At 43.0% G+C, this 27,166-nt stretch overlaps 1 protein-coding gene across 1 annotated transcript in view; it reads right to left on the bottom strand.

Annotated features, from left to right (window-relative positions):
* LOC112118936 (solute carrier family 22 member 23-like) overlaps window positions 1–25,064 on the bottom strand; it is a 179,939-nt gene extending 154,875 nt beyond the window's left edge. Inside the window, exon 1 of the mRNA XM_026658752.2 lies at window positions 24,531–25,064. Coding sequence (XP_026514537.1) covers window positions 24,531–25,064 — 534 coding nt within the window. The remainder of the gene's footprint in view (window positions 1–24,530) is intronic.
* Window positions 25,065–27,166: the final 2,102 nt, after the last annotated feature.

The following is a 27,166-nucleotide window of genomic DNA, read 5'->3' on the forward strand; positions in this document are numbered from 1 at the left end:
TCTAGCTTTTCCACCTCACCTAGGCTCACAGCCCTACAGGCATTTCCAATTCCTCACTCTCCTCCTTCCCCCTATGTCCAGGCTGTCACCAAATCCTGACAGTTTTTCCTGCACATCTCTGAATCTCTCTTTTCTCTTCATACTTACTGCATAACACCCTTGCAAAAACTAATGCTTGGGAGTGGGTGTGAGAAGTTTAAAAAACACTTTCAAGACATGTAGAACTACAATTTTTGTTATCAAACTGTATTTGAAATTATTCATTTTGTATTATGATTTAGAGGGCATGCTAAATATATGAAAAGGCAACCCTGTCTCTAGATACTTACAGGAAGACTTTCACCACAAATTCTGTTGAGACATCATTATAAAGTTTCTTCAGTAGAGTATCTCACTATTTGAGGCATTTCCAACAGAAACTAATAATCTGCCTTTAGGAGTCAGAAGGGAATCTGACAGAGAAGAGTGACATGATTCAAGTTAGCAAAGCAAGCAGCTCAGACAATCACTGCCCCTTCCAACAAAGAAAGAACAAGCAAGAATTGGTACATTGCACCATAATGCCTGTACACGGGTTCATTTTCTCTTTAAGCATAGATGAAATAAGATTCCCTTAGACTACGTAAGAGCTGGGCGGCAGCTGGTACCCAGAATTGCCATGTCACAAGACAGAGACGTTAAAACCATTTAAAACCACTTTAAAAGGATTCCCCTAGATTCCTTCTTCATAAGAGGGATGCAGTCTGACCACACTTTTTGCATAAGGAAGTTTTTAGAATATACAAACACACTAGAAATAATAAAAAATGCTGAACTCCGTACAAAAGAGCCAGGCAGTCATGCCACATGAAAATGACCAAAAGAAGAACTTTCCAAGGCGACATGCCAGATCAACTACACCTCTACCCCAATATAACACTGTCCTCGGGAGCCAAAAAATCTTACCGCATTATAGGTGAAATGGCGTTATATCGAACTTGCTTTGATCCACCAGAGCACTGCTTTACCGCGTTATATCCGAATTAGTGTTATATCGGGTCGCGTTATATCGTGGTAGAGGTGTATTACATTTGAAGTTCTGCTTCTGGTGGTTTGCTGACACACATTTCTTTAGAATAATGGAGGTAATAATAGCCCATATTTATTAACAGTTTTTTCTACCCCTAGATCTGCACAACTACACCACTATACACTCTTTGTGCACTTCCAGTCATCAGCAACAAGGATACACATTTAAACTAGCAAATCTGAAGTACTGAGCTTCTAGGTATCTGCAGCAAGGGAGATTTAGGTTAGATATTAGAAAAAACTTTAAGACTAGTTAAACTCTCAAATAGGCTTCCAAGGGAGGTTGTGGAATCCCCATCATTGAAGGTTTTTAAGAACAGATTAGACAAACACCTGTCAGGGATGGTCTAGGTTTACTCAGTCCTGCCTTTTGTGTGGGGTGGGGGGGGGAGGAGGAGGAGAGGGTGTTGGACTAAATGACCTCTCAAGGTCCCTTCAAGCACTGCATTTCTTTGATTCTCTCCTCAGCTGGTGTAAATAAACTAAAATGGAGTTACACTGATTTATACAGCTGAAAATACTGCCCCTATTTGATACATGACAAAGTAAGGGGGTGGGGGATTGTAAACTCCTACAGTGAAAACAAAATTGTAGCCCCAAAACATGTAACTGTAGACCAATAGTTTTGTTTGTTGGACTGGCAACTGATGTTATGATCAGGAAAGTCAACGAGAATGACCAGAGAAAGCTGGAGTGGGGAGTGGATTGCAAACATCAACAGTAGAACTAATCAAAGTGTTTCAAAGTTTCAATAACATTTTGTAATTAAAAAAAAGTAATTTTGATGAAATATTCATGAAATGTTCATCCATGGTACATTCACACCTTGAATACTGAGCGCAGTTCTGGTCATCCCATCTCAAACAAGATATATTGGAACTGAAAAAGTACAGCAAAGGACAACAGAAATGATCAGCGGTACGGAACAATTTCCATATGAAAAGAGATTAAATGGACTGGAACTGTTCAAGCTTTGAAAAGTGCTAAGGGGGGGTATGACAAAGATCTATAAAATCATGAATGGTGTGGAGAAAAGTGAATAAGGAAGTATTATTTACCTTGTCACACATGAACCAGGGGTCACCCAATGAAAATTAATAGGCAGCAGGTTTCAAACCAACATAAAGAAGCATTTCTTCACAGAATACAAAGTCAACCTGTGGAACTTGTTGCCAGGGGATGTTGTGAAGGCCAAAAATATAACTGGGTTCAAAACAGAATTAGACAAGTTCATGAAGGATAGATACATCAGTGGCTATTAGCCAAGATGGTCAGGGAAGCAACCTCATAATCTGGGTTGTCCATAAACTGCTGACTGCCAGAAGCTGCGAGTGGACGACAGGGGATGGATCACTCGATAATTGCCCTGTTCTGTTCATTCCCTCTGAAGCATCTGGCACTGGCCATTGTTGGAAGACAGAATACTGGGTTAGATGGGTGATTGGTCTGACTCAGCACAGCTGTTCTTACGTAAAATTTTCATCACTTTTGCTTAATTATATAGCTAGTTGAAATTTTGACATTAGAAAAATGATGATGAAATTTTAAAAGGAGAAAAAGTGGAAAACTTTTTTTAAAATGTAAAAATATCCCCCCCCCCCCCCCCCGCTTTGACCAGCACTAATTGAAATATTTTCTCTGCCTAAGTTGTTTCTGATTTTATGAACGGGCAGTGTTGTTTGAGTTGGGAAGGGGGAGGGGGAAGAAATAATCACATAAAGCACTACACTGTAATCAAACATACACCTCTAACCCGATATAACACGACCCGATAGGACATGAATTTGGATATAACGCGGTAAAGCAGTGCTCCAAGGGGGCAGGGCTGCACACTCCGACGGATCAAAGCAAGTTCAATATAATGTGGTTTCACCTATAACACGGTAAGATTTTTTGGCTCCCGAGGACAGCGTTATATCGGGGTAGAGGTGTACTTCAATCTGGTTGGAAAACAGCGGGTTCAGTTACCAAGAGCTAGTTTTAAACAAGTACTATTGGAAATCTAGATCAGAATGGTTATAATTAAACACAGAAAGCAAATAAGTCTTTTGAGGTTTTGGGGAAACAAGTTTCCTGGCTTCAGGGTCACATTGCTCTCGGATGCTGGACTCCAAATAGAAAAAAAGGTATTTGTAAATCTTCCCAACTTCATCACAGATGGCTGCTGTACCAGTACTGAAACTGAGCCCTAGACTTTAAATTAATAGTTAGCTGTCAAATTCTAATAAGTCTCTACCAAGCATGTGTAGACTGAGATTCTAGGGATATGTCTACACTGTCAGCTGATTCAGGTTGGCGGGACTATAAAATTGCAGCGTAGACCTTTGGGCTCAGGCTGGAGCCTGGGCTCTGGGACCCCACTAGGGGGGTGGGTTCCAGAGCATAGCCCGAACATCTAAAATGCACTTTTATAGCCATGAAGCCTGACCCTTGTGAGCCTGAGTCAGCTGACACGGGTCAGCAGCCAGTGTTTTATTGCACTGTAGACATACCCTTGGAGGCTTATAACTTGGCCAAAATTTGGGTACATTTTCATAGAGATTGCAAAAAGCATGTCTGGCACCAGCTGACAACTCCCGCTAAATTTCAAGTCCCTGCTCCAAACCATTAGAGCTTTTCAACAAAATGGGGTAATTCATTTATTTTCTTTAAACCCATAGACAATGTATTTTTCCCTCACCTGATTCTTGGAAACTGCATTTTAGCTGACACTTCTCAAAACAATTCAGACTGAGGCAGACACCCAACATAGACAATTTCAGCCCCAACAGATCAATTCTGGCAAAGTTATAAGCAACTGAAAACAGGGTTTTATAAATGGAAAGTGCCAGGCAACATTAACTATAGGCCTCACTACCTGCACTGCCTATAATTAAAATAATATTCACCATTGCCACAAAGCTAAGGGCTTTGAAAAAAGTGCTTAATAGTCCTCCAAAGAAAATTACAATTAAATCATGAATAGTTGTGTATATGGTACCTACGAAACAGTTTCCCATCCCCATCCTTCAAATTACTTTTCTGCAGAATATCACAAAGCTGTGTATTTTATTAAAAAATTTCATGTCATGTTTAATACAGCAAGGGCCATAGTTGCAGTTGCCAAAAAAAATCCTCTATAACACCATTTTCAGATGCTTGTAATTTGCCCAAAAAGTCACCCTTTGAAATTTCCACATTAACTTCTGAAATGCCCTGATTTTCTAAAGCTTGATATTTCGAAGTTAACATTGCACTGAGGTGATGTGTTAACATTTTGTGTGTGAGAGAGAGAGAGAGAGAGAGAGAGAGAGAACGCATCTACCATCCCAACACTTTATAAACACTCTTGAAGTAAGTCTGCTCACCCCCATTTTACAGGGAAAGGCAGGCACGTACGGGTTGTGTTACTTGTCCCAGGTTTCTATGGCAGAGGCCCAAATAGCTGTGTGTTTGTGAATCATTTTACATTGAATGGTCCATTAAACTGCTACTTAGTAATATGGGGCTCCCCATCACCCCATTTCCAACCAATATAAGCAATAAAAATCACTGTATTTTAAAACAGATGCATTATTGTAGGTCCTATAGGCTGCACTCCCACCCCCAAGCTTGGTAAATAAAACACATCAGCTACAGCTCGCCTTCAACATGCTACAAATACTGCAGGCTCTCTCTGAGAAAAGCTATTATTATCTGCTCTGTCTCTATTGTGGCTAGAGAGATGGAAAAATAGTGCAATTCCAAGTCATTTATTGATTTTATGGTTCTTGTTAGATTCTGTGATTTGTCAATTGCATTACTCTAGAGTACTGTATTTGATCTTGTGGTTTCATCCCCAGTTATAGAATTGCCGAGATATGGTTTCCTTGTTCAGGGGAAAAAAAAAAAAAAAACCAAACGTTATATTTCCCCGGGACCCCCCCTTCCCGGTGCCACCTGATGTGCTGGGGTCCCACTGAGCCCGCCTGTCCCACCAGCCTGGGTTCCCCTTACTCTGTGCTGCTGTGACAGGCTTTCAAGCCCCCTTCCAGCACACACACAGGTAGGGACTCACCCAGCTGTAGAATCACAGTCTGCAATCAGCTGTGTAGGAAGACTCAGCTCAGGGAATTGCCCAGCATTCTGGTGCACACACCCTCTGGAGTGTAAACCCAAAATTATATTGTCTTGCGTTGTATAAAGATCTATATAGCGTAAGCTCATGAAATTCACCCCCCCTCCCCCAATGTGGAGGAAGATATGCAGCCCTTTCTCACCCCCCCGCCCCCAGTTAAGAATTGCACAAACTGAGTATTGGAGTAAACAAAAAACAAGTTTATTAACTACAAAAGGTAAATTTTAAGTGATTATAAGGGATAGCAAACAGAACAAAGCAGATTACTGAGAACATAAAACAAAACTTAATACACTAAGGAATACTGGCTACAAATAATTTCTCACCCTAAATGTTGTTTCAAGCTAGTTGCAAAGTTTCTTGAAGGTAAAAACTGCACTGCTTGCAGCTTAAATCTCCAGGGATTCCTTTTACAGCCGGACCTTTTTCGCCTGGACTCAGCGCCTGCCTCCCCCAGCTTAGTTCCTTTGTTTCTTCAGGTGTTCTCAGCAGTTTTCTTTCTTGGGCGGGGAGGCAATGGAGAAGAGCCCAGATTAACTCATTCCCCAGCCTTAAATAGGATTTGCATATGGTGGGAATCTTTTGTTTCCCAGTTTTGACCCCCATTCCCTTCCTGTGGAAGAGTACCAGCATTTCAAGATGGTATCCTGTACCAGGTGACATGATCACATGACCCTGCAGTGTCAAATCAGCATCCCAGGAAACTTGTCAAGAAGGAGGGAGATTAGTATCTTCAAAGTCCTATTGTTCTTCCTAATGGCCCATCCAGGCTGATTGCATACTCTCCGGTTTGGGTGTTCCCCAAATACATACACAGTTGTAATGGTTACATATTTCTGTATCTGAAGTTATGAATATTGATAAACATATTCCGTAAATCATAATGTTTCCAATGATACCTCACATGACCCATCTTGCATAAAACATATCTTAGTTATGCCATATTAATATCATAACAATATTTCTATGAAGAATATGGGGCATAATGTCACACCTCAACCTAGTACATTCAGGCATACAGCAATCTACTGCATCCCATACAAGCTCTACACAAAGTTTAAAGTTAGTAACAGCTATCAAGAGAAGTGGAATTCCTGTCTATACTTTAATACAATAAGCCTTTTCTTTGGGCTTGGCTACACTTGCGAGTTACAGCGCATTAAAGGAGCCCCAGGCGCACTAGCTCACTACCCGTCCACACTGGCAAGGCATGTAGAGCGCTCTGACTCCATGGCTAGAGTGCTCCTGGTACTCCACCTCGGCGAGTAGAATAACGTTTGAGGTGACCCCGCTGGAGCACCCCAGCATCAGTGTGAATGAGGTGTTGCATTATTGCGCTCTGATCAGCCTCCGGAAATGTCCCATAATCCCTTTAAGTCAAGTGGCCACTCGTGTCATTGTTTTGGATATGCCCTTTGAAAGCTTCGTTTGACAGCCGGCATGCTATCTGCTCCGAGACAAAGCAACCATTACTGTGGAATGCTCTGTGTGTGTGTGTGTGTGTGTGTGTGTGTGTGTGTGTGTGTGTGTGTGTGTGTGAGAGAGGCGCGGCGGCAGTGGGGGGAGAGAGGAGAGGTCTGCTGCTGTCTGAATTTACAAGACAGCATGCTGACATGCTCTCAGCCCCCCATAAACCCACTTTCTCTCCCCCCCACATACACACAACACACTTCCTGTCACACTTCACTCCACCACACCCCCATTTGAAAAGAATGTTGCAGCCACTTGCATGCTGGGATAGCTACCACAATGCACTGCTCTCTGTGGCCATTGCAAGAGCTGCTAATGTGGCCACGCCAGTGCGCTGGCAGCTTTCAGTGTGGACAGACTACAGCATTTTCCCTACTGCGCTCTATGAAGGCTGGTTTAACTCAAAGCGCTCTACATCTGCAAGTGTAGCCATGCCCTTACTCTTGAGCCAGCAGGAAAAATACCTTTGCTCCATGGCTGTGCTAATTACACTGGGAAGTTTATAAAAATTAACCCCCTGATAACTCAATATCAGTATCTTGGAAACCAATGCTGTAGAAAAATCCTCAAACAATCCACTGACCATCCCAGCAAGATCTCAGGCATGTAAAAGTTTCTGAAATTCTAGTAGTATTACACTAAAGATCAGCTACTCTTAGGTTTCAGTTTTATCGGGAACAGCTAACATTATTAGCAGCTTTGTTGCTCCTCAGCCCCAGTAAGAGGTAAATACATTTGATCACAGATTTGGCATGCTTTTTATAGAAACAAGGAAAAAAGTTTACTAATTACACAATCAATATTAATATTGATTTGTTAAATCATATGTCCTGTAAACAGTGCTCTAAATGCTTAAAGGAATTAAATTAATCATAGTAGCATTCATCAACCTCCCACTTCTCTGTTACCTCCTGTTTATTTTTGGAGGCAGGGATATCTGTTTACCTCCAAGCATCTTAGAATTCACCCACCCCAAAAATATGAGACTTCCACTTCTGTTTTACTTGCCCTTCAGTTGATAGGATCACGGTCTCTTTTTCATCTCAATAAAGTCAACACTGATCTTGGCCTAACATCAAAGCCCTGGGAGATTTATCATGAGGCCTACAACAGTTGTAACCCACACGAGTGTGGTGTTCTGTCCCATCTAGTGACACCAAGACCATTTAGAGAGAGATTAATGAGTTTGCTCTACAGCCTTAGCTAAGAGCCTTATGGCTTTTAGCTCATGCAGTAGAGGCTCATGCAATAAGCTCCAGAAGTCCCAGGTTCAATCCTGCCCGCCGACGACCCGGGTCTGTCGGCATCACAAGTGGGGACTCATACAGGATTTCAACTGGGAAGTCTCTGACGCTCGGAACATGTTTCCTCAGCTAGGGGAAGTATGTAATCCACACACCTCCTGGGTGTGATGTTCTGTCCCATCTAGTGGCAATGAGACCACTGAGAGAGAGATTAATGAGTCTGTGCTACAGCCTTAGCTAAGAGCCATATCGCTTTTAGCTCATCCATTTAGTTCCTGAGGTCCCAGGTTTGAGCCCGTTACACAGTCACTTAAAATAATTTTGCCTTAAGTTTCCATGAACATCAGAAACCTGTGTTCCAATTCCCCCAAAAGTACTGGGTATTTTGCCATTTGATTTCAATCCAAGTTTTGCAATATTTGGTATTTTTCTTAAAGCCCAAGCTGTGATTGTGTCAAGTTTGGAGACATTACTTCTGTTAAAAAAAGCACTTCTCTAGTCCACATACTTTCAGAGAAAACCTCAAAAATGTTAAACCTAAATCCAGAAGGCAAATAAAAACAACCCAAAAATTATCTTTAAAATCATGTTTCTTAAGCTAATTTCCTGATTGTTTAGTGCCCAACTCATTATTTTTGAACGTTTAAGGTCAGCAATATTGTGTGCTTCTACCAAACCACTCCCCCAATCCTGCAAACACTCACACGCATGCCTAAAAGCTAAGCATGTACATAAGTGTTGGCAGGATCAAGGCACAAGTTTGCCATTTTCTTTATGATCTGTATAATCACTACCAGCCCAGAAAGTAAACAGATGACATTTACTTCCTGAACCCATGGCTCCTTCTACACAGCAGCACTGAACATTGCTCTTTTGCCATTAGGCCAGAGGCTACTGTGTTTTTTAAAGTTCAATGGAATTCTTCATTTATGTGAATTCTTCTTCTGTGTGTATCTTATCTAGGACATTTACAAAAACAAAGGATGTAAATTGTGTTGCACAAATAACTGAACACTGAGTTTCTAAGGTGATTATTTTCTCTTTTGTTATTTCACCTCATGCCACAGGGAGCAATCAGTTGAAAAAACACAGGGGGGAAAAATACCTTTGACCCTTAGCCTATTCCCCCATGAAAAGAAATCCAGTCTTTTTGTGCTGTAATCATGCATCTTTAATATTACCGTTTTTTCAGATGAAAATGACACTAGTATCACAAAACTACTTTATCCTTACATAACTTTTTTTTTTTTTTTAAAGACAACTTCAGCCAATTCCCTCATCCCAACACCATGAAATTTCTGGGAGCAAAAGCACATATCACCCAGAATCAACTGCGAAATGTACCGGAAAACAATGTTTTACAATTGTCATTGCTAAGTTTTCAGCTGCTGATGACCATTGTTCTAAACAAAACATTTTTGTGACAACTGGGTATAAAGTTAAACAAGTTTTCAGACCTGTTTTAATACCAGTTTAACAATCATAAAGAGAACCTTAAGATTTAACGTGTTAATATTTAACCAAAACATTAGCGATCTCTTTTCATCTGATTGCGGAACAAGTTTTCAACCCTTTGAATGCTCGCATTTTTCAGACAAGTGAATGCTTAGTGAATCCATACATTCACAACCTAGAAAGGGTTGGAGTGGAATAGAAACCGGTTTGCTCTCTCTTACAGTGGGCTCTCATAAGTGCTCTCAAAAACACGTCCTTCTTTCCAGAGAAAAGATGGCAATACCAGCAGGAAGATTGGAAACGTCAATTGTAATGCAAGGCTTTGATCTATTTTCACATTTAACATTCATGATGAGAATTGCTTGACCTTTTGAACGTCAGAGTGTCCAACTGAGTTCAACTGATGCCTTCTATTTCATCCTTTAAGTGTCTCTCACTACTATGACCCAAAGAATTGACAGCTCTCTCGTACTTTGCAGATTACAGCTTTTAGAACGAAGGAGAATAGAGAAAGGGAAGGGAGGAAAACTATCTAGGAGCCCCCCAAAGACAGAACCAAAAATGGTTACCAATACCAAACACTTTAAAGTGTTTTTGCTGAATTCCAGGAAAAGATCAAAATATTCCACCTGATTTTTAGAGCAAACTAAGGAGCTGGTCCAGCAAACACCTATTCGTGTGAGGAAATCTTACTTGTGTGAGTAGAACCCTTTATCTCAATGGCATAATAGTTACATGAGTAAAATTACTCACGAAGATAAGTATTTGCAAGATCAGGCCCTAAGAAAATAATGGTTGGCAAAAAAAAAAAAATTTTTTTTTTAAAGTAATTCCTATGGCTGGATGCTGCTTTTCTATAAACAAATTTCACTCCTGATCTCAGTTTAAAAAAAATCAAGTATATCCCAAAACCTCAATATTTATTTTTTATGCATGGTAGAATTTTCCTTTTTAATGTGAAAGGGTGTCTTTAAAACAGAGATGATCAGGTTTAAATTGACCTAAAAATTGGTGTGCATGTGTACAGTGAAGTTTTTATAAAACCAATGACCAACCCACGTTTCTTTGGCTTTTATTTGTTTTTTAATCCTTGGTAATATTTGCAACTCAGATATTGCAGCGTTGTATAAATGCACAAGAACCTTGGTCTGGAGAAGGACTGAGAGGAGATACAGCAATTCTTAAATGCTGTAGAGCCAGAGAGAGGAGGCATTTAATCAGAAATAAGACTCTGAAGAAATGTCTGGAGTTGAGAGATCTTTTGGGAGGACCAGAGTACACTCTGAAAAGTGTGCACAAATGCAGGGTCATTCAGATAAGTCACATCATATACTGCAATACTAATTCCATTTAATTAGGTCATGTTTGCCAGTATATATTATTCCTGGTTATTTTAACTAGCATTCTTTATTTTTTGACTTGTTTATATCCACTAGCAATAATCATTTCAGAAATTGGCATCATTTTCAGTCTTAATATAAATGAGTCCATTTCTCCTAATTCAGCAAGATAACTGGCCCCTTTGGCACTCCCTCTGTTTAAAAAAAGAAAACAAAAAACCCCTACCAAAACACTACCCTACACACACAATTCTCCCCTTGGGGAGAGGATGAGAGAGAGAACAATCTCACATGAGAGATGTTAGTGACAACACTTAATGCACTACTGGAAGGTGCTCAGACACTGCAGTGATGAGTGTGACACACAAACCTATATAGAACAGTAAAAATATGTTATTTTATTAGAGTTCATAATATCACATTGGGAAAGGTTTCCTTCCCCTCCCGCCCCCATGAAGAAAGCCAGCACAAGAGCAGACATGGGACTTAAGTGGAGCAAATGCTTTGCACTAGTCCTCTGCACAGGGTGAATTTCACCCCACATTAAATACTATGCTTACAACTATGGGCATAATCTGCTATGGTTCAATCCCAATTTTATTTTTGTTCAGATTTCCTTTTCCCCCCCTTTAGTTGACATTAACAGAAAAAAAGGTAATTTGAATGTGAGGATACAGGAGCCTACTTAGACAAAATTCATTAGAAAGGGGTGTCAAAGATATTTGAAGTATATATGATGTAGGCTGTTATCCCTTTTAAGTCAATGGGACCACTCATGCATAAAGCTAAGTGTATACCTTAGTGTTCGGCAGGGCCACCGAGAGCAGGTCCGGGCCCCGGTGAAAAAAAATTTCGGGCCCCCCAGCAAGGGCGGACTGGTTAAACAGGGCCGATGGGAGGTGGGGAGGAGAAGCCGGGCCCCGGGCCCCCTTCCGGACCACTGGGCCCCGGTAATTCGTACCAGCTTCCTCCCCCCATGCTTAAGAAACATGATTTTAAAGATAAATAGAAAAAAAGTTGCAGTGACAATTTGACCACCCCAAAAAATCTCACCTCAACGTTACCCTGTCAAAAGTGACAGAATTGCCTCCAAATTTGTCACCTTAATGAAGATAAGCTAGAAAACCCTGTCTAGCTCTGTGGTAAATATAGCTTATCCTCCCCAATATACCTTTCTTAAAACCAAAGACAGTCAGCTATGAGCCACAAAGTAAGATAAAGCAAAGTCACTAGAGCAACTAGGAAGTATGTTTTTAGATAGCCTGAACTTGAACTGGTAATTAAACCCTGTAAAGGCATGCAAAAAACTGTCTAATCACAACAATGAACAGTTCACTTATGCAAAATAAATGATTAAGTCTCTAACTTTTTGTAGGAAAAATTCTAATATACACTTGACAATGCAATATATCCATCCAAAAAACTGGAGGTCTCATACAGATTCTTTCATACAATTTATATCTTTGTATTAAGTCTAAATAGGTTGAAGAGAGATTTCAACGTATTTAAATAGAGTATGATATATGGAAGAGAAGAATTAAACGAATACTAGCAATAATCCATCATAAATACTACAAGCTTTATTTATGGTAGGTTAAAGTCATGATTCTCAGGTCTGAAGTATTTTATATTGAGGACATAGGCCAGCCAACAAATTTTAATTATTTATATAATTGCAAAAAATAATATTAATCTGCATTAGATATACAAGTCTCTTGATTTGCCTGATTTCTAATGGCAGCATTAGACTAAAAGTTTAATTCTATATTTTCCAGACTAACCATTTAAAAGTATTTCGATCCCGAAACAGCCAAAGTCAAAAAATAAATATGGTGGATTAGCTCACCAACAAGTATTTGTAGTTCAGCCAGATAATTATGCACGATTTCAACACCAAACACAAAATAATTCATTATTTATGTTTATACAGAATTGTCCATCAACATCTTTGTAATTCTGAAATTTCTGTATGCACAAAATAACCACCCTCGTGATTTGCCTCATTTGGCCAAATCCCACACTTTAATTTGAGTCATCATTACAAATCACTATTGCTTTTTGCATGTTTCTTATGTTAGTACTTTGATGACCAATAATAGAACAACTGTGAGGAAAGACACTGAATCATCACATTTAATCTTTAGCAGTAATTCCAGAAAATCTTCAGAGCATGCAATTTTGCTATCCCCTCAAATCTCTAATAAAAGGAGATTTGTGGATTTAGCCCGGTCCTTGACTCTCCACATGCCCTCTAGTTGAAACAAGTTTAAGAGATTATTTAATTCATTGTGTGAATTGCTCACGATGGCTTGAAAATTCTCAGAGTACGCACAGTGTTTTGTAGTTTTAAAATTCATTTGTCGTAAAAGAAAAAATAAATAGTTTTAAGCCTTTTCTCCATGGCAGTAATTGCTATAAAAGCTGTTTTTGCATAAACTTTTCTGGAAAGATCTGGTGGGAATTCAACTATGACTCTGCACACATCTAAAGTCAAAGTATCAAACTGCACAAAGCAGCACCCATACCAATTCTTCTCAATCTGTCAACTATTTTGGCTAACTGTAAATATAAGGTTTTGTTGACACATCTGCAGCCCCTCCACAGGAATGAATGATCATTCTTACTTTCCTCAAGGTCTCTCAGGGTAATTTTGGGACTCATCCTGTGTACTACAGGAACTTGTTTTGTCACTCTTCCTACTCAATGTGCATGTGAGGCTGTTGAACTAGTGAGAGAGAGTATGTGGCATATTTAATATGTAGGTAACATAAGAACAGCCATACTGGCAGGGCCGGCTTTAGGACCTGCAAGGCCCGATTCCGCGGTCTGGGTCTTCGGTGGCACTTCGGTGGCGGGGGGTCCGCTCCGCATCTTCCGCGGCACTGAAGGACCCCCCGCCACCAAAATGCTGCCGAAGACCCCGGAGCAGGCTCCCTCCCCCCGCTGCCGAAATGCCGCCGGAGCGGACCCCCCCCCCATCAAAATGCCGCCGGAGCGGACCACCGCTGGGTGAGCCTAAGGCGCGGGGTCCTCTTACCTGTGGGGCCCGATTCCGGGGAATCGACCTAAAGCTGGCCCTGCATACTGGTTCAGATCAATGGTCCATCTAGCCCAGTATCCTGTCTTCTGACAGTGGCCAATGCCAGATGCTTTAGAGGGAATGAACAGAACAGGCAATCATCGAGTGATCCATCCCAGGTTGTCCACTCCCAGCTTCTGATAAACAGAGGCTAGGGACTCCCAGAGCATGGTTTTGCATCCATGACCATCCTGGCTAATAGCCATTGATAGACCTATCCTACATGAACGTATCTAGTTCTTTTTTGACCCATGTTATAGTTTTGGCCTTCACAACATCCCCTGGCAACCAGTTCCACAGGCTGTGTGTTATGTGAAATTCCTTTTGTTTTAAACCTGCTGCCTATTAATTTCATGTTCTTGTGCTATGTGAAGGAGTAAGCTGGAACAGAAATTATTTTTCATTTGTATCACTTCTGACTCAGCTCGTGAGGCAGAAACAATGAACCCATGTCTTTAAGAGGCTGAATGAGGGCTAGCTGTCTGAGAGTTGACCCTGACTAGACTGAGATAACATTGGCAGTTTGAAGGATGCAGCCAGAAGTGGCAAATACTATATCTGCATTTCCTGACTAAAGACGTGAACTCATCTTTTGCAAAGTAAGTTCGTAATTTAGATATTTTATCAGATCTTGGTCTGCTTCTGAATACTCAGAGAACAGCACTGGCCAAAAATATATTTGTCCTTTCTGGCCAGAGATGGAAATAGTGATCATTTCTTTTGTATGAGTACACCTTGGGACCATCACCTACTACGTCCTTATCACATTGAGATAACTATAAATGGGGCTATACATTGAAACTATTCAGATACTAAGTGGGTGCAGGATGTTGTATCATACAGAGCACATGACACCTGTGCTTCACATCTGTGCCAACTACTGATTAGTTTCTGGGTGGCAAGCAAGGTGTTATATCCTATAAAGGCACTAAGTGATTTGTAACATTGTTACATGAAGGCTCACCTGATGTGAAACCACCTCAATTGAGAGTAGCAGAGAGGACTGTGCTGACTACCCTCAGTTTAATAAGGAAGGACATGCTGGCAGAGGTTTCTTGTGAGATGCCTTCAAGCTTTGGAACTCACTCCCTTCCCTACCACTCTGTGCTCAAACACCCATTCTCTCCCCACCCAGCTTGCCTGAGTCCATATTAGTCAGTCATCTGGGCATGCTGCAAAACCCACCTTGTTTTCCCCAGGTATGAAAAGGCTCAATCCTGCAATGTTTTGAGCATCCTTGTGACAGGGTGAGTGCTCCTGGAACTGTGTGACCCTAAGCACCCCCATGTTCACACCTTAAACACTACTGCAATTATGTTTGTACAAAATATGCCTTGTGAGGCATCATTTGAAAACTAGTACCACACTGGTCATTAATATCATTGTAAAATGCATGTTCAACTTATTTGTGAAGTTGTGAATTCCCTTTGTAAAATGTTACTAAAACATGTTTAAGACAACAGCCTACCCTAGGTAAAGGTAATAAACAGGTCTGTTCTAGACAAAGGAATGTGTGTTTACCTCAATTTACATATTAGCTATAAACAAAGCTATCAAGCAAAACAGCAAGGGCTTGAGGGGGAGAGAGAGAGAAAAAATGAGAATTAAAATGGCTCCTGCACCCAAGCAAGACACAGGAGACCGAATCCCAGGAGACCTTCCTAACTTTGAGAACAAAGACAATTATCTAGGAATATAAAGGACCTAAGACAATAAGGGAAACCATCACCTCGTACTTCTGTGGAAGGTCCGACTGAGAAACAGTCAGCCATGCTGGACAAAGAATAATGTTGATAGAAACCATCTTAAGCAAAGCCTGTACCTTGCTAGATAAAGTTTTAGACTGTTAGACCCATGTTTTCACTTTTATCTGCTTGTAACCATCTCTAACTTTATTTCTTTTACTTGGCATCACTTAAACTATGTCCCGTTTAATAAACCTGTTTTATTTTAATCTACACTATTCTAGTATTGTGTTTGAAGTGAAGTAATTGTTAACGCCAGTTAATGTGGCAAGCTGCTGGGTACTGACTCTTTAAAAAAAAAAAAACAGAATAAAAGCTCCAAACAAAATAAAAACCCCAAAAAAAAAAAAAAAAAAAAAAAACAGTAAGAGGACAAAAAAAAAAAGTCACCATGACTAAACAACAGGGTAAAAGAGGTGGTTAGAGACTAAAAAAGGCACTCTTAAAAACTGGAAGTCAAATCCTACTGAGGAAAATAGAAAGGAGCATAAACTATGGCAAGTCAAGTGTAAAAATATAGTTAGGCCAAAAAAAGAAAAAAAAAAAAAAAGAAAGAACCCCTTTATTTTGAAGAGCAACTAGCAAAAGACAAAAACCAACAGCAAATTTTTCTTTAAGTACATCGGAAACAGGAAGTCCACCAAACAATCAGTGGCCCAACTAGATGATCCAGGTATTAAAGGAGCACTCAAGGATGATAAGGCCATTGCGAAGAAGCTAATTGTATTCTTTAAATCGATCTTCACTGCAGAGGATGTGAGGGAGATTCCCACACCTAAGCCATTCCTTTTAGGTGACAAATCTGAGGAACAGAGGTGTCACCAGCACCAGATGGTATTCACCCAAGAGTTCTGAAGCAACTCAAACATGAAATCGCAGAACTACTAACTGTGGTATGTAACCTATCACTGAAATCACCCTCGATACCAGATGACTGGAGGGTAGCTAATGTAATGTCAATTTTTTTAAAAAGGCTCCAGAGGAGATCCTGGCAATTACAGGCCAGCAAGCCTAACCTCACTACCAGGAAAATTGGTTGAAACTATAGCAAAGAACAGAATTATCAGACACACAGATGAACACAATACGTTGGGGAAGAGTCAACACAACTTCTGTAAGGGGAAATCATGCCTCACCAATCTATTACAATTTTTTGAGGGAAGTCAACAAATACATGGACATGGGTGATCCATTGGATATAGTGTACTTTAGGGGTACCATATTTCAGCAAGCAAAAAAGAGGATGGGAGGAGCCCCACCCTAGCCCCGCCCCCGTCCTGCCCTAGCCCTGCCCCTGCCCCTTCCACTCCCTCCCACTTCCTTGGTTTATAAAAATATGTTTAGTGTTTGGACTTCATGAAATGTTTGTAAGATGCATTAATCTCACTTATAATATTTGTATCCTGTGTTATAAAGTAATATTTAAGTGTTTGCTCTGTAATTATAAAAGTGTTTGCTCAAACTGTAAATCCCCCCTCCAGTCAGGAGAAAAGCATTACCAAGTGTGACATACTAGTTTGCCACAGGAAGCGTTAGGTCCTGCCCAACAAAACACGGCCCATAGACACCAGACAAACCGTTGTAGAACATCAGAGGACAAAAGACATGAAGAGATGTGCACAAGGACTCATCCCATCAGCTTGAACTCTGGGGGAAGGGAATAAAAATCCCTGACATAAAGAAACTGGATCTCTGTGCTGCTTGGGAGGGGCCTACGCAAGGGAACCTCTAGACTGGGTTAGCCCTAGAGGACATATAGAGCTTGCATATTACAGCAGCCTCTATCATCTTTTGGAACCTAAGATGGTAACTCATTTGTGTGTGTGTATGTTTAGCTGCTATAACCTTCTAAATAACTAATTTATTTTCCTTAGTTAATAAATCTTTAGTTAATGTATTATAAGATTGGCTACAAGTATTGTCTTTGGTGTGAGATCTAACCTCCAACTGATACTCTCGGGGAAATTCTGCGCCACTGCACAATGCAGAATTTTTCAGAAATTAATGTTTTTTGAAGACAATTTCCCCCCGCCCGCCACAGAAATGGGCTGCAGTGCTTCTGGCCACCACAAGGGGCTGCTGGACCTGGCAGAGCCCAGCTTGCACATAGAAGACACTGCGGGGCAGGGGGGAGTAGAGAGTTCCTAGCACTGCAGTTCCCCACAAGCTCTGAGGGAAGAAGACAGCAGTGTGCAGGAAACTCCACACAAGCCTGGGATGGAGCAGCAGGCTGTTTCTCCCCCTGGATCCCTGGGCTTAGGGGGAGAGGGTGCAGGTATCTGGGCAAGGGGATCTGGGGAGAGGGGGGTGCAGATATCTAGGTTGGGGAGGCCTGCAGCTGGCCTCTGGGGGGAGAGGGGTGCAGGTATCTGGGCTGGGGGGCCCCCCAACAGCTGTGCTCTGGGGGAGGAGGAAGTTCAGATATATTGGCTGGGGGAGCATGGCTGGGCTCTGGGGGGGGGAGGGGTTGTGGGTGTCTGGCTCCCCGGCTGAGCTCGGGGAGGGGGGAAGGGGCAGAGAAAAAAAAGAACTGGGTTGTCATAGGGGTTTCTTTAACTCTCTACTCCTGGGGGAGTTTTCCTCTGTGTCTGTATTGTTACAGAAACACCTGCTGACTGGTATTTTGAAATAAATTACCAAAATAATTGGAACTGGCATGATTATGTAGTGTTATTTTGACAAATAAAATTTGAAGAATTTTAAAATATTGTGTGCAGAATTAAATTTTTTTGGCACAGAATTCCCTCAGGAGTAAACTGACTGGAGTAAGTGACCTGTCCTTTGGGACTGGGAGTAATCTGAATATTGTTGTGATTTTTAGTGTACGGGACCATCTATCACAAAGGCAAGCTTGTCTGGGCAAGATGGATAGGAGTGCCCAAGGGGACTGTCTGTGACTCCATGTTGAAGCTGTTGTAGTGCCTGAGGAGTTCACACCTGATACCTGATTGATGAAATCTAATTATAGAACTCACAACCAATTTGGAATGTGTGCCCTTCTTCTTAACTGTCTGCCCTGAGGTTGGTACTTATGCTCCTGAGCCATTCCAGACAGCTTGACACTGGCATAGCCTTGGCAGGATTCATATGCCACAGGTCAACTGGGTTTATAGATCATAACCCAGCGCTGTTAAAAGTTTAAACTTGGCATTGAGAGTTTTTAAAGGCTAAAGAAGAGACACAGTGATTGAACCACCATCACAGGATGGTCTTGATAGAAAAGCCTTGAACAGTTATGTAAAGAGAGAGGAATATCCCACAAAAAGTAAATTCCAGTTCAGATGCTAAGAGCTTTTCTCATAACTTTTAACCCGGCATCCAAGGACCCTCCTGCCTCAGACACTGCAGAGGCAGGCACCACAGAGGAAAACACTGCAGTGGAACTGGCCTGATTGCATTACCTGGCAGCCCAGGAAGAACACGAGCACCAGAAACAGATGGTGGAACTGCAGACCAGGGAGACTGAGGCAGCCCATGACGCAGTCAAGATCAACAAGGAAGAGAGAACCTACCAAAGTCACAAGGCCAACGAAGAAGTTGAGGAGAAAGCAGACCGAAGAGGCATGGATCAACTGGAAGCTGAGAACAGGGCACGCACGAGGCAGCTGAAAGCTCACAGACCGGCAAAAGCAGCTTCCCCAGCCAGTGAGTACATCCTCCACAACACAAGGGCGTGGGAGAAAGCTTGCCCAATTTATAAAGAAACTGACTTTATAGAAGAGTATCTGTCCACATCTGAGCAACTAAGCGGGATGAACCATATCACAGAGGATAAGCAGATGCCTATTCTCCTAACCAGATTAACTGGGAAAGCCAGACGGCTTGACAGGAGTAATACTACTTACCGTATATACTCGTTCATAAGCCGAATATTTTTGGTAAAAAAGTGACACATCAAAGAGCAGGGGTCGGCTTATAAACAGGTCTACACCAAAATTTGATGATTTTAAACTCTATGGAATCATTGAATTGAATATCTAATACATTGTTGTTTTGTTTACCTAGAGCGTCTGCAGCCATGGAGCCCCTCGGCTCCCTGTGGCCACGGTTCACCTTTCCCAGCCAATAGGAGCTGCTTCCCGCAGCTCTCATGGGCTGGGAACAGCAAACCGCAGACAGTGGGAGCTGAGGGGCTCCATGCCTGTGAACGCTCCAGCTAAACAAAACGTCCAGGCCCGCTAGCGGCTTACCCTAATGGGCCAGGAGCCAAAGTTTGCCAACCCCTGAAATATAGAGTCAGCTTATGAAACGGTCATACATTTTTTGCTATTTTTACCTATCCATCTTGGGGGGTTGGCTTATAAACAAACGGGCTAATGAACGAGTATATACGGAACTTCCTTTGGAAAGTGCTTTGAGATCTAGAGATGAAAAGTACCATATAAGGGGGTGGATATTATAATTACTGATACTTTTTTTGTCTCAAGAATTTATTCAGCCCAGGACATTTATGAACAGGAAGTACACGCATCTAAATTTGCATCCGATATCTACGCAAGACAAGTGAATGTTGTGAGAAACAAACAAGTCCAAGTTCTCAAAGTAACATTTAACAACTGTAATAATATATAAATACATCTAGAGAAGAAGATTAATTAAAGTACCATGTCAAGGTCCATGATTTATGCACTGAATCAGGACATTAACCCAGATCTGTGATTTAATATGGCCATTGAGATTCTTGTGGTTGAATTATGTAGTTAGCTTCTTCTTTGTAATTATTTCAACAATATTAAATAATAAACGGTGTGGTCCTTTTTACTCTTTCCAGCTCCTCATGACTGACAGCGCTTTCAAAAGCAGCTCCCCGTGCAACTCAGTCAAGAGTTCAGTGCTTCGTTCATGCCTGGAACAGCTTTGCCTTTCTTGAAAAATATCAAAAAGGCAAGGAATGATGCATGGCCCCAGGAAACCAGCATTCTGCGGCAGACTAATCAATCAGCTAACTCAACACTACAACCAACAAAGACCCAAGAAGAGGCAGAAATGGATACCCTGAAAAGCTGTGCTGAACGTGACAAGACCTCAACCCTGCAAGTCCCAGGCATAACATAGGGCAAGAGGCTGCAATCCATTGAAGGAGGAAAGAGGGTGGGAAGCTAGTTAAAGTGACCCATTTAATTAAATGGACAACTGCCTGCCAGAGACGAACAAAGGAAGGTGGCATTCCAAACACACACACAAAACAAGTAGAGAGCAACAAAACAAAAAGTAACGAAGTTCAAAATACACTTTGCACCAAAAACATGAATAATTTTTGGCTGAGATATTGTAGGTGAACGTGACAGGGCTCACTTTTCTTCCTCTATTACTTGGGAGCAACGCAGATTAAAAATAGGGGATATACTGGCTGAGTTAAAGTGCCTTTTTTTATTTACACTTTTTTGGCTCTCTGTGTGCTGTTTCAATATAACCCCTGGCTACCACACAGCTGAGTGTATATTAGTCCAAGTTACATTACATAAAACTCTATTTAGATAGATTGGAACATTATGCGATAAGAGCAAGTTTATTTAGTTGGGGGGGAGGAAGGGGGGAAGAAGAGGGAGACCTGAGCATCTATCTTTCTGAACAAGTCAGTGCAGCTCCATTTTACAAAGAAAGCTGGAATACCTATATGGGAATTAACAGTTATGGCCCAATCCTGCTCCCAGTTAAGTCAATGACAAAACTCCCATGGATTCACCTGAGAAAGATTGAGCCAGGGTGAAATGATGCTTTGTTGTGTGTGCATCTTCCCCATTCCTTTGTAATAAACCAAAACTGAAAAGGCATCCTGACCCTTAGAAAATGCCATAATTGTAATTATATAGTATTACAGCTTAGTGGGAAAGATCTGCCAAGTTTTAAGAAGCAAACACACACCAAAAATAAAAACTATACTTAAAAAAACCCTCTGAAGTCTGTTAAAGTTGTTTTTTTATTAAACAAGACAGCAGGGACTGCAGCTGTTTATTTATCCATTAAAATCTATTTGCCCTATGTGCTAAATTGTTCCAAGGAATGCATTTTTTTAACACGGCTATAGCCTACAGGATAAAAGAGTAATGCTCTCTGCTCTTTTTATTGTCAACTTCACAATAAGTTTCAAAAGATTCTCAGCATTTTAATAAGGTTTTATACACACACACACAGTATTTTAGGATTGCTATCTCCCTGCTTTAGGCATAAGAGCTTGCCCTAGAACAGTGGCTCTCAACCTTTCCAGACTACTGAACCCCTTTCAGGAGTCTGATTTGTCTTGCGGACCCCCAAGTTTCACCTCACTTGCTTGCTTACAAAATCAGACATAAAAATACAAGTGTCCTAGCACACAGTTACTGAAAAATTGCTTACATTCTCATTTTTAAACACATAATTTATAAAATAAATCAATTGGAATATAAATACCGTACTTACATTTCAGTGCATAATATATAGAGCTGTATAAACAAGTCATTGTCTGTATGAAATTTTAGTCTGTACTGACTTCGCTAGTGCTTTTTATGTAGCCTGTTGTAAAACCAGGCAAATATCTAGATGAGTTGATGTACCCCCTGGAAGACCTCTGCATACCCTCAAGGGTATGTGAACCCCTGGCTGAGAACCACTGCCCTAGACCAGTGGTTTTCAAACTTTTTTCATTTGTGGACCCCTAAAAATTTTTTTAAATGGAGGTGTGAACCCCTTTAGAAATCTTAGACACAGTCTACAGACCCCTGGGGGTCCACAGACCACAGGTTGAAAACCACTGCCCTAGAACATATGCATAGCTCAGTCTCCAGTCATAACAGAAGATAATCTGTTCCCATCAAACACAATTTCAGATTTGCAGTTTTAGATCACATAACACTAAATTCAGTGTGTGCGTTCATGTTTGCAGAAGGGATATGACAGATTTTGACCCATTATGCTTGTGAATTTTTCTCGGGTTTATTTGCTTGCTCTATATCTGGTTGATTTTTTCACACCATGTACACTTTAAGGGACATGCTGAAAAACTGAAATGATTTCCAACAACCGATATGAGCCTGTGCTGGCTGCAAGAAAGAGCAACCAGACTGGTCATTTGATTACTGCATATCTAACTGAGGAAAGCAATGCAGCAGAGTTAATCCAAACAAAGTTCCCATGTGAGAACTAATTTTTGCTGAGCTTTGGGGGTTTGAGATTAAGGGAACTATCATGATGTAACATTTTCATTTTATATCTCATGAGCTACAGCTGTTTACTAATATCAATGAGAATTGTACACAGATGGTACAAAAAAGACTTTTGCACCACTGCTACCGTAAATAACAAACATATATTAAAATTCATCACGTGTAAAGGCAAAGTGATCCTATACATATGCTAATTAGCATATATGGAAATACTATCAGTTCATTGTAGCTTTAACTATAAACCATATTTATAATTTACAGGATTACTTTATGCAATAAAGCATTTTATATGTATACATTTTTCCTTTTGACTAGAATGATTTCTATACCTAAAATGCATGTCTCCCTTTATTCCTTTACTAAAAACAAAAAAGAAATACTTATATTTCACAGTGCATACCACTCATGCTACGTTCTTCACTAACTGCCACCCTCAAAGCTTTTGCAGAAAAGAAGCTTGTTGTGTAATCTAAAACTGATCTACTTAATATGCTGCATTGGTACAGGGGAAGCCTATATAATGACTTGAGGTTCTCTGTTTAAAAGTGTTTTCTTTTTGCTGTTTGGTGGCAACCATGATACACCTGTAGAAAGGTTTTATTTTAAAATAGTCTTTTCATTAGCCCAATGGATTTGTAGCTCTTGAGAGATTAGTGCTAGCACTGAAAACTGTGAAGATTAGATGAGTTTATCAGTAAATAAACCACTGACTGTAGACCCCACGTCCTATTTCTTGTCCCTCGCGACTTTATAACTTAATAACAAAAATGCATTCAAACGTAAACCTGAGACAGAAGTCTAGAATATTGGACTAGGTAGGAAAGAGGAGGAAAGGGAAAAAGGTTCAGGTTTTAAATACATTAATTCAAAGAGTACATCAGGATACAAAGCATGGGATTTATTCAAGGCTAGCTGGCTAATGGGTTATTGATTGCTTTTGCTTCTGGATGTGTGGATTCAAATGCTTCATGACAAGCCCAGTGGTGCCAACCTATTCTTCAGTGAACTGTGTATATGCACGTTCAAAACAGCCACAGAAATGGGCAATACTGGCAATTGTGTTTAGGAGAGGCCCAGAATTACATTAACAAGAGCTGTTGCGAGTTAAGGATTCAGGTTCAATGACACAGCTGGGTGTAACTTCTGACCAACACCTGCCGGTAATATATCTCCTTCATGCCAGTCCCATTAGAAAAACAAACCTATAAAGAATCTGGCATTCAGGAAGTAGATAAGGGTTCAGAAGCATGTGACCCAGACACCGGCTAGTTGCCTCCTAGCCTGCTTTCCCTCCTGGATGTCTGAGCACAAAGTTTAAGAGGGGCATCCCTTCTCCCCTGGGGGCAGGGAAAATGACTCCACAGTCAAACCCATCTTGCTTATTTTGTCCTCCAGCTTCTGCAGCCCCTCAGATCAACCTATGCAGTTGTGAGGCTGGCTTGTGTTAATGAGCTTGGAGGTATAGGTGCTGGAACTAGAGATGCTCAAGCACCCCCTGGCTTTAAGTGATTTCCATCATATAAAGCGTTTACATTTTGGTTCAATGGCTCTAGGCACCTCCACTATACAAATTGTTCCAGCGCCCCTGCTTGGAGGAACAAATAAGCAGTGCTTAATTTGTAATGAAAGAGGTGCCCAGGCTCAAGCAATTAGGTGCTGGGGCTCAAGCAATTTTTTTACTTTCATAACTGAGGCAACAAGCCCAGAGGTACCGGGGCTATGAACGGCCAAGCCTAGAGGTGCCGGGGCTCAGCCCTGGCACAAGTTAAGGACTGCAAATAAGCCAAATGCCCTGGAGCAGAGCGGCCAGGGGTGCAGTGCGGGAGCGGCGCTGCGGGAGGGGGATGCCCGAGGCTGGGGATGCCCAAGGGGGAGACCCCCTGCTCCTTACCTTGCTCACGACGTTCTGGACGAGACCGGCTCTGATCAGGTAGTGCCACTCGTGGCAGTGGCATTGGCTGGCGTTGTCTCCCGGCGGCGGGGTGGGCAGCGCCGGGGCCCCCAGCATCCCGGCGCTGCTGCTCTGGCTGTGGTTAGCCAGGCCCCGGGTCAAGTTGTCCGTCCCGTTGCCCTGCCCGTCCGGCTCCCGGCACCAGAAGTCCGGCTGGTCCAGCAAGAAGGAATCCGAGAACTGGCTGAAGCCGATGAAAAGGGCCGGGATCCAAGTCAGCAGCACCAGGGTCCTCTGGTACCCGCCGCCCAGCCCGCCGAGGAAAGGCAGCACCGAGCCATCGTAGTCCAGCAGCAGGGGGCTGCAGGAGCCGGCGGCAGGCGGCGGCAGGGTCTGGATCTCCGCGGTCGCGGGGGGAGCCACCGCCAGCGTCGCTGCTGCCGCCGAGCCCGCCTCCCCGGCCGGCAGGGACCCGTTCTCCTCGGGCAGCTGCCGGCCTCCGCCAGCCGCTTCGCGTCGCCGGTCTATCGCCATCCGGGAGCCTCACATAGAGAGCCGAGGGGGTGGGATGGGGCCGGGCGCTTCAAAGCTAGCGCGGAGCTGCCGACTGCGCCGCGGGCTCCGCACGCCACGGGAGGGCGACCCGAGCCGCCCACGCAGCCCGGGACCCCCCTGTCCTGCGCTTCAAGCCGCGCTCGGCCGAGACCCCCCCGCCGGCAGCCGCCGCAACCGAGCCTGCCCCAGCCCCGCACAGCCGGCGCCGAGCCGCCTCGGGGAAGCCTCTGCAAAGCCGCCTCCGCTCCGCACGGCCACGCTGCGGCTTCCCTGCCCCAGCACCCGCTACGGGTCCCGCGGGCAAGCCGGGGGCAGCGGCCCCGCAGGGCAGAGCTCACGGCACCGCTTGGCTGGCTCCTTCCAGCCCCCGGCCCCGCACATCTGGCTCCGCGCCACGGGGGGCGAGTCCCCCCACCCCGGGGCCCGCCGGGCTGCGGGAGAAGCCCCGAGAGCCGCTGCGCCCGGGAGAAGCTCGCTCCAGTGCGTGGCGGCGCCTCTTCCTCTCTCCCGAGGCTGCAGCTCGCCTCGGCTCCTGCTGCTGCACGTACCGGGGAAAAGGGGCGGGGAGCGTTCCCCGCTCCCTTCCGCGTGCGCCTCTCTCGGCAGCCTCAACCTGCAACGCCAGCCCCCTGCCCTCCCCCGGAGGTAAAGGTAACAGCGGCAGCACCTGCGCTTGGCGCCCGGGACCTAAGTGGCAGCCTGGCTCCCCCTGCAGGGAGCAGCCGGACCCAGCCCTTCCCCCACCCCGGGCACCTCCACCGGCAGCCGAGCTCAAGCCATGATCAGCAGAGGAGGGAGACAATCCAGCGCGCTGACTGGACACCCTGCCAGATCCGCTGAGCTCCTGCGCCTCCTGCTGCTGCTCCGGCTAGGAAAGTGGAGGAGGATTTAGGAGCTTGCGCTGAATTGCAGCAGGGTTTGGCTCAGACAGGAGGCGGTGGAAGTGGTGTCAGCCAACAGCAGCAGGGGGGCTCTGTGGGGTGGGGGGTGAGGGTCAGCGAACGTAGCAGCTTTGACACAAGATCGACTCACACACACACACACACACACACCCCTCTGATCGCTTTGGTTCCTCTCCTCCTCACTCTAGTTACCCCCAGTTTAAAGGAATCGGAGTGGGTCTTCGTGCTAGGCTTCCTTCTTCTGGAGTCTCTTCAGTTAAGCACGTCCCGCTAGGGTATCTGTTTTGGCTAGTATTGAGATATCAGTCTGGTCTCTTAAAGCTGTTTAAGTGTACACAGGCAAATGGCTTATTCGCTGTGATTTGATAAAGAGATTCCTTTATTCCCTATGGGTTGGAATATGACATTGTGTTATGGCAAGGAGAATAAAAACGGGTAGAGTTAAAATGAATCCAGCCTAATAACACTCCATTCAGGTGGCCAAGATAGTGTCACTACTGCAGCAGAGGTAGTGCTGTATTTTACATCATGTATATCCTCCGGGAAGATCACCAACATCCCTTTATAAATTATAACTCCTTTCACCCACCACTGGAATGCAGCCAGCTCTGGGGTAGGATGGAAACGCTGTGTTGGATAACTGTTGTTACATTTGGCATATGTCCTTGTAAACGAGTTCCGTGAACCTGTTTACAACACAACACAAATTATACTTACATGGCACTTTACACAGAAATATGCAAAGACCTTCACAATTAACTCATTTATTAGTGGTAGGAGCAAAAAAAGACTTGAACATGAAGAATAGTTCCAAGGTTAATAGCTGTTCCTTTCTAATTAAAAGGGGGGTGGAAAAGAACATTGTTACAGGTCTTTGATCTATAGAGTTGTGTGGTTATTTCTATGTGAATTATTTACTCTATTATGTCTATTATTCAGTAGGGTAAGAGTCCTGCAGCTTGCTGGTTCAGAAAAGCTATGAGAAGCCAAGTTACAAAACCACCCTGAGTGGCTGAAGAAGGGAGATTAGATAACCAGAACATAAAGCATAACTGATGGGGAGGCCCAGAGGGGTCAAAGGCAAGACCAGAGGCTGAACCAGAACATCCTGTCTCTGAAGCCTATACAGATACAAAATAGTTGGAACTTGGAAGATATATGTGCATAATTTCAAAGAAA

This window comes from Terrapene carolina, unplaced genomic scaffold, assembly GCF_002925995.2.
Source record: "Terrapene carolina triunguis isolate 2854851 unplaced genomic scaffold, T_m_triunguis-2.0 Scaffold55, whole genome shotgun sequence".
NCBI classification, from domain to species: domain Eukaryota; kingdom Metazoa; phylum Chordata; order Testudines; family Emydidae; genus Terrapene; species Terrapene triunguis.